Here is a 20,811-nt window from a genome sequence, read left to right on the forward strand (position 1 = left end):
GATCCTCCCTGCTTAAGAACACACTCTACACCTTTGCAGAATTTTTTGGAAGCAGAAGTTATTAGCACCACAAGGCATTAAACCAACCAACCAACCATGTTTCACTTGAGCTCTACAAGAGAAACGTGGAAGGGACTGTGCCTCTTCCCATCCCCCACCCCAGAAATACCTGCCTCGCTTCAAGGCCAGCACTGGAGGACTCAGTCAGAAGAAACAAAAGGCACATACACACAAAGCACACATATGGAGCTCTGGGCTCCAGTCATCAACCCTGGGACATCTGGGGCTTTCTCAGGATGCCTGCGTGTTCAAATAATTAGCCCAAGGCCAGCTGTCCTCTTCTTGCTCTTCACCCTTTATGCTCCCATTGCTTCTACTACCACTGTCTGCCCAAAGAGTATTTCACCTGATGGATCACCAAAAGAGTAGGCTTTTTGTTGTTGTTTATTCTTTGGAAGGAAGGAGTGGAAGAGAACTGCTGAGGCAGTGAAGCAGAAAGGACTCCTCTGAGTATGTCTCATGACACACCTCAATGTTTCCAAACTAGATTTTGCCACCATCAGAGGAAAGATTTGCTTTAACCTTTATATTCTGAAGTTATAAACTCCCAACACTTCTGCTGGTACTGAAAACGCAACCATCAATAGCGAACTTGCCTGTTTGGGAAAGCTTACTGCTTTATGAACACATTCAGCTCTTGCATTCTGGGCCTAATTTCCCTCTCAGTGATCCAGAAGTAATTTGGGGAAATTAATGAACTCAGATTCAAGATGCTCCCCCTATAATGCACTCCCTTCTGAAATCTTTCTGCCAATTTGTGCTAGAGCAAGCTAGAAGTACTGCGGGAGGCAGGTCTCCACATCAGTGGGGGTTACCACCATGTGGTTGAAGAAACCCAGCTGAAGCTTTTTCCAGTTGTGTGAAAGCAGGAGCGAGAACAGAACCAGCCCTTCTGTTCTCATCTGTGAAATTGCATTTGTAGCTTTGCCCCAAAACCAGGCTCCCCAACAGGCCCAAGCTGGAGCGGGGAAAGGAGCACTGCTCCCCAGCCTGTGTTCAGCGAGTAAGGGCATGACAAAGCAAAAGGCTCGTGTGTGCATTGAGCAGCCCTGTCCTTTGACAGGGCACCAAGCGCTTGGATGATACATTTACTGCAGCTTGTGCTGCGTCGTGCCTGCCTGTGCATCATCTCCATAGCAGCAGTTCTGCTAATTGAGACCAGCTGCTTAAATTCCAAATTCTTCTCTCCAGAAATATCGATACTACGACGTTATGATTAGAAAGCACTTTACCAAATGCCTCTCAATTCTGCACAGCTCAGATGAAGAGCAGCTGCAGAAAGAAGGGACAGTTCCCTGAGCATACAGAATAAAACACGGCAAAAACACTGGAGAAATGAAAGCAAGTCAAAATAGAATAATGATGGCAGAGAAAGCAGCCTGCTGTATATGCTTGTGCCTGTCATTTTAGATGTTGAAAGGACTGCAAGCAGACTTCTTCCTTATGCTCTAGGATAAATGGCCACAGCGCTGCAGTGTTACAGCTTCATGCGGCAGGTGTGCGTATTTGTCAGATCCAGTTTTTCTGTCCAAGAATGGATTAAAGCAAACTCCATCAATCTGGGACTGGCTTGGAAGAGTAGCTGTGGTCTTGAATCATTTGGCTCCAGGGACTGTTCTGCATGGCCCACTGGCAAAGAGACTCCCCGGAACTGATAAGCCAGTGGGAAGATTTGTGAAGTAGGAATGCCACCACACCACCATGACTTGGCTTCACTGTCGGCTATTTCCCTGTGGTTGCTGACTCCACGCAGCAAGCTGTCAGCTGGATGCTTCACCATGGTCACACTGGGACTGCCAAAAGCCGCAAGCGTTTTTCCCCTTCGGCCAGGCTGGATTAAGCTGGCTAACAGTACAGTCAATTCCAAATTCACTTAGAAGTCTCAGGCCCTGTCTGTGACCATCAGACACAGAGCATTCCTGAAAAGACATCTGGTTACTGAGTTTATGCAGGAACTGGGCAAACCACTTCAGTCCCATCTGCTGTTCCAACCTCCTGGGCACAGAGAACAGAATCCCTGAAAGAGAAAAATCTCACCAAGAATGGTCTGAAAATGAGAATCACGATACAATGTGTGGTTTCCTCCTGAGAAGGATGTTGTACTATCTCGCAGAAAACGTGGCACACTGCAGCATGCGGCTGTGTAAACAAGGGCCTAACACACTGTTTCACTACTCAGATTTCATACTACAACCGAGGTAATGCAACACAGCTAAAGCAGAGAGATCACTTTGCTATGCTAAGTGATTTGCCTCCTACTCTGAAAATCAATGAGGTAAATAAAATTTTTTATACAGATACCAGACAGTGTCTCTCAGCAAACAAAATGCTCATGTTTTTTAAAAATATTGCTACTATGTGACTCTGGAAAATATTCAAAGTGTTTAGAGTCTCATTCAGATTTCACCATTTATACACTTTCTTTGCTTTTGTTGTATTCCATTCATCCACTGAATCTCCCTTTAAAGTGGCAGTTTCCCTACCTATTTCACTTTCTAGCTGTAAATGTATATTAGAAGACTGACTGAATCCACAGTACGGCAGGAGAGGGAATACTCCAATGAAATTCCAGAAAGCTAAGTCTGAACACATCACAATTGAATATAAACTTCAAGAATCCTTCTCTAAAAAAAATAATCTTACACTGTATGTGTAACCTCCACTGACTGCATATTCCTTTAGTCTCCATTTCCTTTCTGCTCCTAGTAAGGTTGCTATACTTACTTGTGCTGGAAAACAGCTGACACAGAAGTATATAAAAGAAACAACAGTGTAAAGATATATGCTCCATGTGCTTATAGGGAAGTTACCTCAATAAAGTGCTCTACGCTGCATGCAGACCTGTTAACGTCATCTGCAGGTGACAGCTTGATGGAATTCTGTTGATTGTAGTGCCGTTGTGTTCCCTCCCATCAAGCTGAATTTAGCCTTTCTAGTCACCAAATCACATGAATAAATCTCTATGCATATATTTGTTTTATTTTTAGGTTTCCAAGATCAATCAATAACACTCATGTAAGGAGACGGGTATCACAAGGGTAGGTAAGAAACAGATTAATCTCTTCTGAACGCTACAGTCATGGGGACCATCAGGACAGACACTCTGATGGCTTTCAGTGGCACAGCTCTGTGGATTGTTAACAGAATTACAACAGCTTTAACCAGTCACGGACCTTGGCGCACCAGATCGTAACAAACCCATGCAGCACAGCAAGCAGGAGGCCTATTCAAAAAACAGATTCGCCAGCCTCTCTTCAATCTCTTCCCGCTGACATCTGTACACCTCAGTCTGCAATGTGCCACAACTGTTCTGCTGTGCTGCAGCAGTGGAAGTCAAATGCCCAACACACATCTGCCCCAGCAGAGAAGCAACAACTCTGCAGCTGACCGTTTATTTTGTTCACAAAGCACAGGCTTACTCCTATTTAATTTCAGCTGCCCTAGCCTCCCCCATAACTAAATTATTGTTATTATGCTCCGCATAATCCTAGTACTGACAGGGATGTTTGTTATACGTAATTAAAGATATTAATTTTGAATGGAACAGAAGACACAGAGCCAAGAACTTAATTTTTTTTTTTAAATCTCCCATTAGAAAATTACCTTCATTAGCACCGACTCGCTGAGCTTCTCTCTGTTGACAATTTTTATCGCGACCTTCTGACACGTGACACAGTGAACCCCCAACTTCACAAGCCCTGCAGGAGAAACAGATCAAAACAGAAAGGAAGAATTGGTTAGAGATTGAGATTTTTGTTATTAGCACACCGCCCAGCAGTTGGCAACTTCTACGCAAATATATTTCCACTAGTCCCTCCTCCAGCCAGATAAGGTCTGGTAAGTAACGAAGACCCTGCAGCCCACACTGTGACCATTTAGCAGTGAAGCTGCCAACATTCTTAACGCTGCTGCAGTTTCTGCCATTAAAGCCGTATTTTAGTTGAAGCACTGTATTCCAGCTCTCACCACTCAAAGTGCGTTCTACCAGTAAGAAGTCCACTTTTGCCAATTTAACCGCACTAGGCTAAGGGCTTTTGCCAACACCTGACACCAATGAAAGCTCAGAAATCAACAAAACTAGATGGTCAAATGTCTGCAGTGTAGACACAGCCTCTACATTTTTCTAGCTCTTTCCAAAGCTTTCATGATGATAATAAAAATGTATTTAATTATGCTTTCTTGTACTGTTTTAATTTACCCTGCTGTATAAAGTAACACTGATGAATGCCACTGTGGCATGGATGAACATCAACATATGCTGATACAATTCTCAGTGCTTCTTATTTGTTATTATTTATTATATCCTTGTATGCCAATATTTAACTTCAGAGTGCTGTTAAATGATTATATTGGCAAAAGAAAATAGATACCCCTGACAGGATCAGGATGCTTGAGCTATCATTAAAATATGGAACAAAACTCCAAGAATTAAAAGAAGGAGGTAAGTAATATATGAAGCATTATCTTCTGCAAAATTTTGATCTAACTCTGCTGACTTCCATGAAAGTACACTGAGATATCTCCCATAAGTAAGGATTATGGTCCTCTGAGCTCTCAGCTCTATCACCATTAAGAAAATTTGTATCTGGAAAAATTGTACTTCGTAGGTCTATTCAAGTGAGATGTTGTTTACTTCAGCTTTTACTCTTGTCAAACATGCACATGCAGCACAACACCTGATAGGCTGGATCCCTTCCCACTCCAAACACAGTATGCCAAATTGCCCTTTAGTTTAATTCAGTTATAACTGAAGTAAGAAGAAATGGCACCTCCCCGGTGTCACTGAGATCTGCCGGGCTTCGTAGGGCATTTATGAGCAATGGCATACAGCAAGAAAAAGCCTAGCTCAGCTCCCAGCTCCTAGGTTGGGTTGCAGTTAAGATCCTGACCCCATCCCCTGACACAAACCACAAAGCCAAACACGTTGATTTATCTGCAGATTGAACACAACAGATCTGCAGTCCAGAGAAACAATGAACACAGGACTTCACACTTCTTATTGAGGGATGAACATATAGATTATTGCCTTACTACAAGCTGTCCCCACTGAAGTGAACTGGAGTTTCATCAGGGATTCCAGCAGTCTCCTGCAGATACTTGTCCACCTTTTTGCCACACAGTTAATCATGAATTTGGCACCACTAATTACTGGCTATTTTCCTCCTGGAAACTGCTAGAGCACACAGAAAATAAGGAGGTGATTGGTGACAGCCAACACGGCTTCACTAAGGGCAAATCATGCCTGTGTGGTGCAGTGACATGCTGAAGGGAAGGGATGTGCCATCCAGAGGGACTGGTGTTGGTTCACAAGAAGCAAAACATGACCCAGCAATGAGTGCTCACAGCCCAGAAAGCCAACCGTGTCCTGGGCTGCATCAAGAGCAGTGTGGGCAGCAGGTCCAGGGAGGGGATTCTTCCCCTCTACTCTGCTTGAGACCCCCTCTGCAGTGCTGTGTCCAGCTCTGGGGGCACCAATATAAGGACACAAACATGTGGGTTCAGAGGAGGCCATGAAGATGATTGTGGGCTGGAGCACCCCCCTGTGAGGACAGGCTGAGAGAGTTGGGGGGGTTCAGCTGGAGAAGAGAAGCCTCCGGGGAGATTTTAGAGCGGCCTTCCAGGGCTGAAAGGGGCTACAGGAAAGGGGGGAGGGACTCTTGATCAGGGGGTGTAGGGATAGGATGAGGGGTAATGGTTTTAAACAGAAAGAGGTTAGATTTAGATTAGATATGAGGAAGAAATTCTTCCCTGTGAGGGTGGTGGGACCCTGGCACAGGCTGCCCAGAGCAGCTGTGGCTGCCCCCTCCCTGGAAGGGTTCAAGGCCAGGTTGGACGGGGCTTTGGGCAACCTGGGCTGGTGGAAGGTGTCCCTGCCCGTGGCAGGGGGGTTGGAATTGAGTGATCTTTAAGGTCCCTTCCAACCCAAACCAGTCTGTGAATTTACAATTATGCTGAGCAATAAACTCCCGACTCGCTTCCAGTCACATCTCTTTTATGGTGTGCTCAAGTGTTCTGGATATTTCTAGTCACATAATTTCTCAGTCTCATCTGGTTAAATACTGACATCCTTACTTTCAGCCATGACATAAACAAGTCGCAAAAATTAAGAACACAGTGCACTGACAAATCCATTTGAAACTACGTATAGCAATAGCCTGTCCTCTGCCTGAAGCAGCTGAGAAGCACAGCTGGGGGAAGACGCTGTGATGTCCAGCCAATCCTCACTTTCATGTCTGAATTTTGTCTATTCAATAGATTTATACTACCACCCATAGCACTACTGGCTCTATGTTCAGTGTTCATAGCAGCTGCAGCCTTACTTAGGCTTCTTCTCTTTGGCTTTGTTCTGTGTTTGGATAGTGGCTACTTGGCACCACCTTGTTGAACGTGTGCACAGTTTCAATCTGTGCTGATTGCTTCCTTCCTGCTTCCAGCACAAATCACAGCTCCACATCGCTCTTACAGCACAACCACATCGCTCTGTACATTGCTCTTAGTGACACTTCCAAATCTCTGCAGAGCCTCTAGCTCAGCCCTTTGTACCTAGACTCCCAGGATCTGTGACACGGTGCTGTACTGTGTATGTGCTGCAGAACAATTATTTCCAGAGGTCAATAAAGATGAGAAACAACTGCTCTCTGTAACTGGTCCTTCACTCCAAAGAAAATATAAAGGCTTCTGGCATCTCACATTTTGGGATTCAATTTCAAATGTTGTTGCTCCCAAATCAAGGTACCTGTCCCACTGATCTGTAAACTATTTTTCCTTTTTCCTGCCTGAAGCACTCTGCCATTGAGTCACAGAGGGGTTTTAACCATGAACTTCTGGGACAGCACCATGCTGCACAGGCAATCTTCACAGCATCCTCTATTCTTCTGACAACTAACCTACCACAGAAACTCAAAATTAAGATTAAACCATTCTGTTTATGCCAATAAAAAAGTTAATCAACTGTTAGAAGACACTGCACACCTTGCAAATATCTCACTGACACTGAATCATGCTGATTTTATATTAAATTAATTTTGTCAATCTCAAGAAGTCATTCTTGATTTACACCACGATACCAGAGGAGAGAATGAGAAAACACATGTGAGATTTAGTGCATTTTTCATCTTCTCCCGATTCACATTTTAAAAATCAAGAAAAAAAAGCAGTCATTGCTGCCTGTTTTGTGAAGATAGAACTTTATGACAACCCTCTGAACAGCCCAAGACAGCACTTTCCACTGTACTAAATTCACTGAATGTAATTTTAGGATAAAAATAAAACATGTCACTCTGCCTTGCCTCTGTCCCACCACCACCCCCGCCCCTAGCTGCTTCCTTTTGACATTTGCATGCCAGCCTAACGAAAAAAAACCCCTCTTAGTAACTGCATCTATAGGATAAGGCCCTTCTGCTACTATGAGGAAATCCTAATTGATCTTGGGCAAGAAGGGTTTATACTCAGGACTTCTGTTTCTGTCCTGTAATTCCAGTCTAGTGTGTAACTACTCAGAGATGACTTACATGGGGATTTGAACTCCTGTGGGCTTCTGATGCTTAGGAAGCTCTTTCACAGCAAATGCAAACCACTCAAGATGTATTATGTATCTGTGTAATGGCAGACCCTTAGAGAGAATGGGAAGCAACTATGTGAGTAAATGGCTGAGCTACTACTGAAATCAAAGTGGCAGAAATGTCCTCTTAGAAACAAGCGTCCAAGGTGCATTTACAGGGTTGTGGAAGAAGCTGTGGATCTTCCAGTTTTCCCACTCCTGTATATGCAGCTGTTAATGAGCACCTCAAATCTATAGCAAACCTCCAATACAAACCTGTCCATAAGTTAGGTACTCGCTTGTAAAGCTTATTTATACATTCAGGCCAGCACAGGTACCTGTGTGGTCTCCAAAGGCAAACAAAGGCGGCTGCAGCTAAGAGGTATTTTGCACTGGCTTGGCTCAAAGCAAGTCTGCCTGGCAACAAATAGAGTTTGAACTTGTCAGCTTCATGAGTAATTAACGCCTCAAACGCAGGCAAGTAACCTTCCTGATTGTTTAAGTCAACTCCGGTCTGTCCTGGCAGAAAATTTAACATGCTGTGGGAATCGAGCACTTGAAGTTTCCCCCAACCACCCACAGAGCTGTCACACACGCTCCCTCCTCCAGGCACACTTCAGATTTCCATCCATAGGTGCTTCCCGGGGGCTGGCGGGCGCTGCCACGCTGGGGCTTTCCAACAGGCTGGTCATCCTGAGAGCTGCAAACACCGGGCTGCTTTTGATCACAGCCACTGAACTGCACCAGAACCTGCCCCACAGTTTCAGGCTGGGGAGTAAAGAAGGAAACATGAACACGCTAAAAAGCAAGAGGATGTGTAAGCTAACATTGTCTTTTCATTTATAATTAAAAGCCACGATTTGAAAACCGGTGAGCACGAGGAACCCCAGATGACACAAGGGAAAGATGCTGCTCAAAGAGGAAGAGCAAAGAGAAGAGCACAGGCCCGACAGCCTAATGCTGCACTGACCCGCTAACAACCATCCCTGCGGATTCCGCTGCTGGTAAACCCTCGCTCTGCGGATGCTTAAAGACACACAGCTCCTTTCTGAAAAGGACAGGAGCTTAGGTGATGAGCAAGGGACGGATTTAGAGCAGCTGGACAGCTCATCCTGAAGCAGTACAGCGAGGAATCCTTTATTTTACCCAAGAAGAATGTGCTGCGGGGATGGAGAAACAAAAGCTTCCCTCCAGCTGAGACAATATATTCACTATAAATCCCTGATCACAGCAAGTCATCTCTGTGGCCTATATTGTTCCTGGCAATCACCTCCATGACTTTACAGCCAAGGACAGGATTTCAGAAAAGGCTGATTTACTTTTGCCTTGCATTTTGTGTAGCAATTTTCTTTAACACAGACTGAATAAAATACTAAGAGTTCCGAGCTGGTGCTGTTTCATATCCACTTTACAGTTGCGTAAATAGCAGCATGAGGAAACACAACTGTGGATAGTAACACCTTACTAATGATTCTGTTACTACAACTCTTCATTAGAGAAAGACACATTCTGGGAATAAGGGAGAACTGTTTTTCAGACATATCTAAACTTGGAGTCTGCCAAAGACACCAATCTGAAACAAATTATTATTTTGAGAGAGAAAGACTAATAAATAATAAAACAACATTGTTGTTTAAATACAGGACTTACGGTATACTCGTTGTTAATGATTAATGTTCCCACAGTCTTTCAGAAATGTTAAACACAAGTAACTCATTATCCTGATTTTTAACCATAAGGCCAATAACTATGTCAAGAAACGGAATGAAAAATTATGTACATTTGCTACATTTAATACATATGATTTTTCCAATGGTAAACGAAGGTCTTTCATTTTCTTTTAAAATAAAACCAACCCAATGCCCTATTTGTAAGTACTGATAAATTTCTGTAGTAGGGAAACTAGCCACTGATTTCAGAAGATATCTGTACATCACATATTTCTTGCTCTTCATTCCACTTCAGAGCACATTGTCAAAAACTTCTTTAAAAAATCTGAATGAAGAGCTCTGGTCTGGCCAGTATCAGTATCTATTTTGACTGGATGAGCAATTAAAGGAATGTCTAGAGAGAAATATCACTCCTCTTTTAACTCGAGTTAGCTAATTGCAAATAATTCAACGAATACTCTGCAAATGTTAATCTAGGCACTGCAGGACACAAATATTTGTGGTTTACTTCAGAGCTCAGTCTAGTACTGGTAACAAACTACCCAGATCAAAGGGGGAACAAAAATGTTAGGCTGAACAAACTCAAGTACACTGTTTTTTAAAAAGCTGACTGTGTGTACACTGTTGCTGCATATAAGCTTTGTACATATGATCTTTATATACAAGTAATGTAATTTATCCCCACAAACTGCAGGTTGCTGTTGAAAATCTTAAAAATATTTATGGATGCTCATTTCTGAAAACTACACACACTAGCATTCTCAAGACCTGCCAGCCTTCAAGGATGTCAGTTTAGAAAAATCAACCCTTAAAGCAAACAAAAGCATTAATACAACTCAAGTGGAGCGTAGGACAATATTCAAAATGAGAATAAAGAGCAAGAATATTACAACAGTTATATTCACAAATGCTGTAGTTTCAATTAGGGTTAAATCAGTTCAGTTACAGTGTCTAACTGCTGACTGCAGTGAAGTTGCCTTAGATCTACAACAGTGGAAAACGGATTAAAATTTGGCCCAGAGCACCATGATTTCCATAGCCATAAAATAAGGATAATAACACTTACTTACTTACTTACCTTGCAAAGGCTGTAGAAGGATTAACTGATTAATCCTTACAAAGAACGTTGGAAAGGGATCTAAACCCTATGCAAGTCTTACATATTACAACCAGGAAAACTTCATCTTAAATATGATCTGGAAAGAAAGCTCTAGATAATTTCTTATTAATAGCTTCTATTTCATTTCCCCATTCTTTTAGCGCATAGATTTCTGGCCTCCTACAATACGCAACTTGCGCTCTTAGCTGCACTGGAAAGAACTTTGTTACGGAGCATCCTACTTATAGAAACCAATAATTGCCCTTAATTACTCAGTCTTCTAATTGAACAGATGTTTATTTTTCTATAGCAATTGTTATCTCTAATTATTGCATTTAAAATAAACAGAGCCCTATATCAAGAGACAGGCAAATTATACGCTACCAATTTATAATTGCATACGGGGAAAGGAGATATAAGGTTGTCTGGAAATCTAAAAGGATGAGGATGGAGCTACCCACGTTGGTAATGAAATAATTTGACCATGAGCTTTTCTACAGAGGGATTCTAGTGCTACAAGGCTGTTCTGAGGGTTCATGCAATAACTGTCTCTAAATTGAATAAACTGTAATTACAGTAGGACTAAAGCCAGAGTTCAACTGCTCAGCAGGAGCATGGAAGATGTTCATCAGTGCCAGGATTCACGTGCCTCAGCTCAGAGCACAGGGAAGCTGCACCCTAAAGTGCTACAGCCTAGACTTATTGTCCTCAGCTACAAGCACTGTCAAACGTATGCCGGCTCTGCCAGCCGAAGGGACACACTCCTAAGCTCAGAGATTGATGAGAACAATGCATCAGCTCAGATGTGACTTGGTCCACATGCCTGGTATTAGAGAACAAGAGACAGACACGTATATATATACAGCAGCTCACCAGGAGCACGTTTTACACTATGCCTCAGAGATTATGGTAGGATCATTCTCCAAGCTCAGCAGGATCAAAACACACAGAACCAACATCACCTCTATTGATTTTTATCTTGGTCTCTTTCTTACAATATTTCATAAATCAATACTTCTCAGAAACCCTTTGTGCCCCCTGAATATAGCAAAGAACGTGACTGTTGAGTCCTTTTGACATGCTCTCTTCCCCATCTTACCATACACACTCACATGTCTAAAAAGGCCCCCTCAGAGAACCAGACACAAACCTTGATGGACACACTGGATGCTGCTTTTATAAAATGCCATTATTTCATCAGCCAAACTCTAATAAACTCCTGGAAGTCCTCTGGGATCTATCAGCAGCTTGTGATGTCTAGTGGGCTGAGCTCCTATTTCAGACCAAGTCTTTGTTCCCATATAAAAACACTTGGGAGACTAAGTCTTGCTGCCACGGGAGACGTGCAGACTTCAGCTTCCAAAGTGTACATCTGAAAGCATTTGGGCAGCACCCGCACACCCTGCAGACAGGGACAGAGAAGAATGGTTTCATTGTTTTCAAATTAAACAGATCAATTGAAATACAACAGACCTTTCCATTGATGCATGAGAAAATTTTCTCTTTTTTACATCTCTGGAAAACTCCACTTTTGCCCACAACTGTTCTAATCAAAATCTTTTCTTTCCACCTTCCAAGAGCTGTGCATCTCCTTGAAAAACTCTTCTTGAGGAATGACAAGATCCAAGTCCCCCTTCAGGCTTCATTAACCCTTTGTCAGAAAGTAACCAAAGATGGCCATTTTCAGGTATAGCAGGAAGCCAGCAGACCTCTGTCTATCCTAAGATATCTTTTAGAAAACATGTTGCTATAACTAGGTAAAATCTGGGTAACGAGCCACAACATCCCCACTTGGTCCAGTGACCTACTGAGAAGGGTGGATGCACTAACAAGGAGGGAATACCACACAGCAGAGAAAGAGGAGGTGAGGAAGGAGGGGGGAAACAGCAGATAAACCACTCTTCCCATGTGCTTTTACTGGATCTTAAGCTCATTTTCTATGCTCATTTCTTAAATTTCCCCTTCACTACACCTTTCCACCCTCCCTCCACCAGGAAGTCCTCAAACCCTTCTGACCCTCCCATCAGCCAAGACTGTTTGGGTTAGGTTATATGTATATTAAGAACTCAATTAAAAAGGGGGGTTATCATGGAAAACCTTTATACAGAAGACAGAGGTCATGCTCTTCACAAGATTAGGCTCACCACAGCACACTTCATCTACCCAGCTCAGTACTGATACAGCTTACTCTGCCCTCTGACATCTCTTAATCACCCCCTGACAGATTCCTAACAGGATTTTCACTGCTTGCCGATATGCTGCACTTCAGTAATGGCTCAAGAAGTGATTTGGATTAACTACACTTGCACCCATGCTATGAACAAGACACCAAACAGCAAGTCACAAGCACACACAGCACATCTCAACTTCCATGAATTCCAGAAGGGCTTGTTGATGGCGGTGGGGTAGGGCCCATACACAGGCCGAGGTGAAATGTGTTGGGATAGTCACTGCATACATTGTTCTACTGCTACAGATTTTTTTTCCAAGGACAAATTGTTCTGTACCCAGTAGAATTAATAGAGGCTGATCTCTTGCAGATCCACATCCAAAATTTCATTTTATTGTCCACCACAAAGCCCTGGATTCTCCTTCATGTTCCCTAATGAGATACCCAGTCCCATTCCAACAGGTCCTCACAATATCTATGGACACCCTACCTTCTCTACAGTTTATTCCCACGCCTCTGCTCCCATTGTCTCTAGATATTTATAGCTCCTGCACAGTCTCCTGCAGTAACAGACTCCACAGTTTTAACCATTTATCCTGCAGTTCAGCTATCACTTACATCCTTTCATAGAGTTTACTTTCTCCTTTCTCCTACGTAGAAGACAACAGATGCTGTGGCTAGTCCAGATCTATGAGCACATCATCTCGTTGGTCAAACAGCATCTACAAAGCAGAATATCTAACACCTGCGTTGTTCTTCTACTTCCCTCTCAGATTTGGTTCTTTCTCCAGTACTCAGTCAACAGCATCCAACAAAGTCTGAAAGGATTTCATCATCTTTGAAACATTTTTGAGGCTGAGAAACCTTTATGTCACTGCCATTCATATTTACATGGAGATACACCCACTACACACTACCATGTTGTCACATACAAGAGGAAAATCAGGCCAGGGTTCAGGTAAAAGCACACTAGGGACACCTCATTTTCATCGACTTCATCTTCACCTCCATCTCCAGCAACTTTGGATCCCACTGGCCAACACCAATTGAATTCAACAGTGAGCCCTCAGTAACAGGTTTGACAGAATTCAGCAGCAGGCTACCGTGAGACCTTGTTAGTCGCCCAGTATGGAAAAAGTAAGGATACAGATTAAGCCTTCAGTCATTTATTCTGGCTAAGAGAAAACGCCTTGCTGGTCAGCCAGCCCAAGAATGAACTCCTGCACAGAAACCGACTGCACTGCCTTGGCTGCAGGCTAGACAATGGGACAGGACACAGGGATGGAGAGGGGGTGACCTTATTGGAGGGTTGGGAGAAAAGCCTGGGGGGCTCATAACAGCAGATTTATGGGCCTACGGAACACAGCTTCATGGGATGAAATGGAAAGAAATAATTTTAATAAGATTCTGGTATTTTCACACAACTGCTACAGCCCTACAGGTGAGCCTAGATAGTCTCCCTTAAGCAAATGTTTTAAGCGATTCCTGTCTGCATTATAAAACTACAAATGAAGGCAGAGATCTCATGACACAATTGTAACAGACCACTTCTCCCATTTTGCAATATATTCCTCTGTAAAAAGTGTAGAAAATCCCATGTTTTCTTAATTATACTGAATATGAGAAATCCAAAGCCTCTGGCTTAGGACAAAGTGAAGAAAGAACATTTCAAAACCAATCTCTGGCTTAAAAAAGGGAAAGTCACAGCAAAAGAACTAAAGATCAGAAAAATTAGACTATTATCATTTTAATGAACAGAAACAGGCATATAAAAAAATTTCCATAGTATTTCCTTTAATGTAAGAATAATGACTCAGGTCACAGCATGGAGCTGAGAGCATTTATCGACTTCTACACTAAGAAGAACAGGAGCTGCCTGCTCATGTAGTACAAACTTCACTACAGCTGGTTCACTGTGTTCCTTACAGAGAGAGGAAAGCAGGGGGTCATATTCAATACATGGTTATAAAAAAGGCCCAAGTACCTCATTAATTTGAGGTAAGGTTTATGAGAAATAATGTAATACCTAGAGAGCATGGTCAGCTGTGCCTCCACAAAAAAAAAAAAAAAAAAAAAAAAAAAAAAAAAAAAGAAGAGAGAAAATAAAGTGTATTTAATTTCCTTTCAAAAGAAGTGCAGTGGGATAAATACAAACATGCATATCACAACACACCTTCTGATACCCAGCTTCATCCCTTGGAAATTCATACCACAGTGGCTGAGGCCAAGTATGTCCTGAAATAGAGTTCAATTTCATACTCAGGCAGGAACCAGTGACTGTAAAAGGACACTGGCATGAGAGCTGTGCTGTCAAAACACATCTTTGTGCCATGCTTCTGTTCCAGGATTTCAATGCAACAACCCCTGCCTGGGTTGCTGGAAGATCCTACAGTCAGTTTTTCTCTTCTGGAAGAATTCACTGGAGAGGATAATGAACAATCCCATAGGTCTGATCTAAAGCCCCCTGAAGTCAATGCAAAGGCTCATCTGTTTCTGGAATTTGCAGACCAGTTTCTTCAGCAGCGGCTTACAGCTATCCAAGCCTTGCTTCCTCTAATCGGTAGAGAATGAGATGCAAGTGCTGGAAGATCTGGCTGTAGAAGACCTTGTAGCTATGCCAGAACCAGCCTTTCTCAACAGTTACCGAAGTATACAACTCCCTGTATGTGTTAACTATCATTAAGACAAAACAAATCTGCAGACATTGTTATTCTTGAATCTACAGCACCTTTTACCACACCACAGGAAAGGGTTCTGCCTTTACTCAGACTGGCAATCTCTTAGCATCAGTATAAAATCCCCGAATTAGGCTCCCCACAAACACTACGTTAAGGCCAGAGCCACAAAGAATGGTGAAGAGTGGGTGAGTTTTCTAGATGTCAACAGAGAATCTCATCCCCAGGGTTTTTCCTCTGATTGCTTTCTATCCTAGTAATAATTCTATTTCTTAGCCCCACACAGTTAGTATGAGGCGTCAGAAGACTCAGGAAGGTTCAATCAAAAAAATCACCTTAAGAAGAAGGACAAGTTACAAGCCTGGACAAGTACATAGAAATAAGCAATAAGCATCCTCTTCCTACAAGCTACAGGGTCTAGGTGAAAGTTAAAAATAGCACCCTTCAAGAACGATACTCCCACATGAGTATCCAGTTTTCCCTACATGTACACTAGTGTGATCCCACTGGCTTCCTTGGAATTATTCCCCATTCTCACAGATTGAGAAGAGCCGCAGCCCTCCCAGCCTCTCCAAGGAGGTGACACAACACAGCACAGGCTACAAGCAACAGCCACAGAGGAGTTCAGTGCTGACTCGGGAGTCGCTCAAGCTCAGAAGAGGAGGCAGCTCAGAAATAATTGAGGCTGCTGTGCCTGTTCAGCGTCCCGACGTACACAGGGGATAAACACGCTAAGATAATACAGGACTACCCAGCAATAATGGCATTAGACAAATCACGTATCACTTTCTGCAAAGCCACTGGCCTTAAGGGATCCTGCCTGTAAAGAGCACAGAAAATACTGTCTTGTCCTTATGAATATTACACACACTCAAGTTCTTGGGCTTTGTATTATGACTAGAAACTGCTATGACATTCTTTACTCTTACTGCAGGGTCAGACCACTTGCACATTAAAGCTATGGCCAAGTTGCATAGGGTGGGGTATGTAAGAGTCTCTCCCTGAACACAAGAATCGGCAGCAGCTGAATAGCATTTATCTGGCAAGACAGGTATCCCACAGAAACATTAAGACACTAAAGATTAGAGGTTGCCGTCCAAATCTTATTAGGGGAAGAATTTAAAAATTCTCAGCAAGGATGGAGAAGACTTTCAAAAGAGGATCAGAAACTCTAGCAAAGGCCAAATATAGAAAAGCCTCAGTCTTCAGAGATGTAAGTCCAAATTGCAGTAACTCAATCTGCAAACCAACAAGCATGGTTCGGTCAGCTGGATAAACCAAACCAGTATGGGAGACACGGGTGAGCTGGAGTGACCTGTGTAATGTCACAAAATGGTGCAACGGCACTGCCATACGCACAGATCTGCCTCCTGAGACCCAGCCCAGGTCAGTCAGACCTCCTGCACAAGCAGACCGGCCACATACATTCAAAACAGGACTGCATGAAAGTATGTGTGTGCTGTGAGCCTTACCAACAGTGGACTGTGTAGCAGATTCAGGTCCCACACAATTCAGCTGCAGAAGGACCTGCCCTAAGTTTCTTGAGGGACCATTTTTACTTGCAGATAAGAGACTTTAAGTGTTCTTACCACTAGCTCTCTTCCCTTCTGCATGGGGAGAGAAGCCCCACCAAGCTCCAGGAGACAGACAGAAAAACACAGGAAGAGAAGTTTACTTCTCAGATAAGGTTTGTCTACACAGAGGCCTATATTCTAGTTGCAGTTCAGAACTGAGAAAGAGCAAAGGTGTTCCCCTCTGGTCAGATTAAAGGGAATTAAGGGAAATCCATGGCCTTGTGTGACTACAAGTTGTTAAATATGATGGAGAATCCCTCTGCCAACAGCATCAACTCTAACAATCCTACTAATAACTACATGAAGAAGCCTAAAATAAAGATTCTTCTGACAACCTTTGTCTCTCTTCTCTGCAGTGAACTCTACTCAAAATCTACCTCTGCAGCTGAATGTGAATGTTGCTGTGTATTGTACCTATAGCTGTACTGGGAAGAGAAGGTGCTTTTTGAAAGCACAGAGGCAACCAGGTGGGTGAACACTAGAGCAGGAATGTCCAGACTGCACTTGGTAGCAGTGCACTGGAAACAGCCTAAAAAAAAATCGGGGCAGCAGATGGCCAGTTATTTAGCAACAACGTTAAAGAAACAAACCAATTCTTCTCTAAACATGCTGCCTGATTTGTGCTAGTGATCTGGAATCCACTGCTGAGGAGAAAAGGAAAAAAAAAAAATCTAGAATCTGCTGTTGGTTACAGGGTCACAGGATCACGTAGGCTGGGAGGGACCTCGCAAGATCATCTGGTCCAAGCCCCTGCTCAAGCAGGGCCAGCAAGAGCTGGCTGCCCAAGACCATGTCTGGCTGGGTTTGGAATAACTCCACAGATGGAGATCCCATACCCTCTCCGGCCACCTGTTTCACTGTTTGACCACCCTCACAGTAAAAAAGTGTTGTCTTGTGTTCAGACTGAATTGTGGTTTAATTTTTGCCCACTGCCTCTTGTCCTGTCAGTGGGCACTACTGAGAGTCAGCTCCCTCTTCACTCCCTCCCATCAAATATTTATATACATTGACGAGATCCCCTTGAGCTTTTTTACCAGGATGCATAGTCCCAGCTCTCACCTTACAAGAGATGCTTCAGTCCCTTAATCTTTGTGGCCCTATCCTGGATTCAGTCCAGTAAGTCCATATGTTTCTTGTTAATGGGGAAGGTCCAGAACTGAATGCAGTTCTCCAGCTGTGGCCTCATCAGTGCTGAGCAAAGGGAAAGAATCACTTCCCTCGACCTGGTCGGTTCTGCAGCCCAGGATACTGTTGGCCACCTTCGCTACAAAGGTGCATGGCTGGGGCTGGCTTATGGTCAGCTTGTGTCCACCCCAAGGTCCTTCTCCGCAGACCTGCCTTCCAGCAGCTGATCCCCTGTGTGTACTGGTTACTCCTCTCCAAGTGCAGGATTTTGCATTCTCCCTTGCTGAACTCCGACGTTCCTGCCTGCCCCATTCTCCAGCCTGTCCAAGTACCTCTGGATGGCAGCACAACCATCTGGTCTATCAGCCATTCCTCTTGGTTTTAGTCTCAAAAATACAATGTACTGAATTTGGTTCACTCGGTGGGTTTTTGTCCAGTCTCTATAGGCATTAATGAGCAAAGAAGACTTTCAGAATGTTTTATGGATGTTTAATGGAACAACAGTGATTCTTTGCAGCAGTTTTAAAGAATGTTATCTAAATTAAGTAATTTTTTGTTTTCTATGGGTTTTATCTTGAAAGAAAAAATTTTCCCTGAAGTTTTCTAGCTAATACAAGGCAACACAAAGAAAACTAGACCAGAAGCTGTACAACAAAATGGGAGTGAGAAGGAAAGCAAGCTGTGAACGAGCTGTTTGGTTCTCTTCAGCCATGCCCCAGTCCATTCACCTCAGTCCTCTGCTAAGCAGAGACCTACTGCTTAAGGATAACTTCACGTGCTTCCTGCTCTGACCACAGGCAATGCCATGAATGGGCCACTGCTGTGGTAAATTCATGCTTTTATTAGCTGGACATGTGAAACAAGACTTCTCCTTCCTCACCCCAACTTTTCCCTTGATTCTTTCAGCTTACATACCCTCACAAGACACCCAGCTATACTAGACTGAGTATTAATTTGCAGACAATAATGATAACTTACCCTCTCCCTACCCCACTGAAGTTTATCTGTCAACCTTACCCCCACCTCCAACACTGCAAATCAATCAAGTTTTTTGGAACTGCTGAAAGGAAGAAAAGCAACAGTACATGTGATTGAAGTTGAGACCTGGCTTTAAGGCCTGGTTGGTCTCATTCTAACTCCAAGAGGGGACCTCACTTGCTGCAGATCCCAGCGTACCAGCCCCAGAAAGGTGAGGTGAGCAGTGAGGTGCACTGGGAAGCGAGCAGAGCGCGCCCGGTATGGTGTCTGCCTGGAGGTAACTCCTCTGCTGTCGGAACGGTTCAAAACAAACTGGTTTAAAATCTATTTTTCCTCATATTTATTTTTAAGTGGAACCAGCACACCTGGATAACAGGTAACGATTTTAAAATCTATCAATCAATTTAATTTCACTTCCATTTCCAAACCAAACAGAAGCTGTAAATTATCTATAAAGAATATACACCCAGCTACAGTGAGTAGGAAAATGCCAGTCACCAACCTATGATGTATCAAAAAATTTTAAAGAAAGGATGTAAGTAAATGCACATTAACTACATTAGGACTTTGATGAATGGGCAATGGTAAAGAATGTCTTCCTAACCACAGAAAAGAAAAACTAAATTTTGTGTAAACAGAATTTTTTTCCAGATCAACTTACCTGGATGGCCACCAACTCGAAAAATCTGCCTTTCTTTAGCAAAATAGCTAAAATGTATAAATGACAAATAAGCATGAAATCAATAAATGAAACCAAAGTTTTGGCCTTGTTGATTTAAACCATAATAAACCCCCACAATTTAAATTGCCTTGATATAAATACATATTATATAAATTCATCCATCCTGCTTTTGAGATAACAATTCTTTTCCCAGCTAGGAGATCAGCCCCACATCAGAACCCAACAAAAGTGCAAACAAGAGCGTGTTGCTGCTGCCAACCCTACCTCCTCAGCAGCATCCTCCTCACTTCTGCACTTAATTTACTGGCATCTAGAGCCTTGCTCTGCAGTTCGAGGGTCTCATTTCCCTATCTGCTGTTGAATGTGGAGACTCAGCTGTTCAAGATGGGTACTATGAGAAGTACCACAGCAGCTGAACTGGGTTGCTGTTTTAAACAAAGCTTAATCGTTAATACTAAGTCAGAGAACTGTACAAAGTGATGGAGCTACTAAGGTGAACCAGGTAGAATCAACACTGAGAAGCAAAGAGATGTTCATATTTACATATATATAGGAAATTGCACTCTCTCTCCTGCCCATATATGAACAGACAAACCGTGAAGTATATCCAGGCTGCTACTGGGAAAGCCCAACTTTATGACACATTTAACATAGTAAGTATAGGATGCTGCAGAAAATTTTTCTCCAGTCATTTTCAAGCCTCATGAACATATTTCAGGACTACAGATAAAACAATTTTTAAAGAGAAAAATATATAACAGAACACAGAATTAATTATGTGAACAAGAATTTTTATTGCTGTTTATACTGGAGGACTCAACGCAAGACTAGGACTCTACTATGATAAACATCAGGCATACACATAATAGGTGCTAGGCCCTGCCCTGGGGTAGATGGTTATGATCCAAACAGATAAGGCAGTCAAAGAGTACACCTAATTATATACCATTTCCTTGTTTGAAGGTAAAGACTTTAGGCATGAAGAAACGGCAACTTGCTGAAGGTCACACGGAAACCCTGTGGCAGAGCTGGCATCCAAGCACATGCCACAATCACATTTTAAGTTGGTGCGAGTAGGTGAAAGCTAGAAAACTGTTAATGACTTTTCAACTACAAGCTCTATGCTACAGCAGAAATAATTAGCCAGTAGATCACAATTTTTATTAAATTCCAGATAAACCCCATACTCATCTCCGACTACAGCAGTGTAAAAGGAGAATAATTCCATTTGTGCCACT

At 42.9% G+C, this 20,811-nt stretch overlaps 1 protein-coding gene across 17 annotated transcripts in view; it reads right to left on the reverse strand.

Annotated features, from left to right (window-relative positions):
- The window catches only part of BRSK2 (BR serine/threonine kinase 2), a 317,659-nt gene that overhangs the window by 155,461 nt on the left and 141,387 nt on the right, over positions 1-20,811 (reverse strand). For all 17 annotated transcript variants that reach the window (XM_074918029.1, XM_074918020.1, XM_074918027.1 and 14 more), the window contains exon 2: positions 3,664-3,758. In XM_074918029.1, coding sequence (XP_074774130.1) covers positions 3,664-3,758 — 95 coding nt within the window. The remainder of the gene's footprint in view (positions 1-3,663; positions 3,759-20,811) is intronic.

Source organism: Athene noctua, chromosome 14 (assembly GCF_965140245.1).
Source record: "Athene noctua chromosome 14, bAthNoc1.hap1.1, whole genome shotgun sequence".
NCBI lineage: Eukaryota > Metazoa > Chordata > Aves > Strigiformes > Strigidae > Athene > Athene noctua.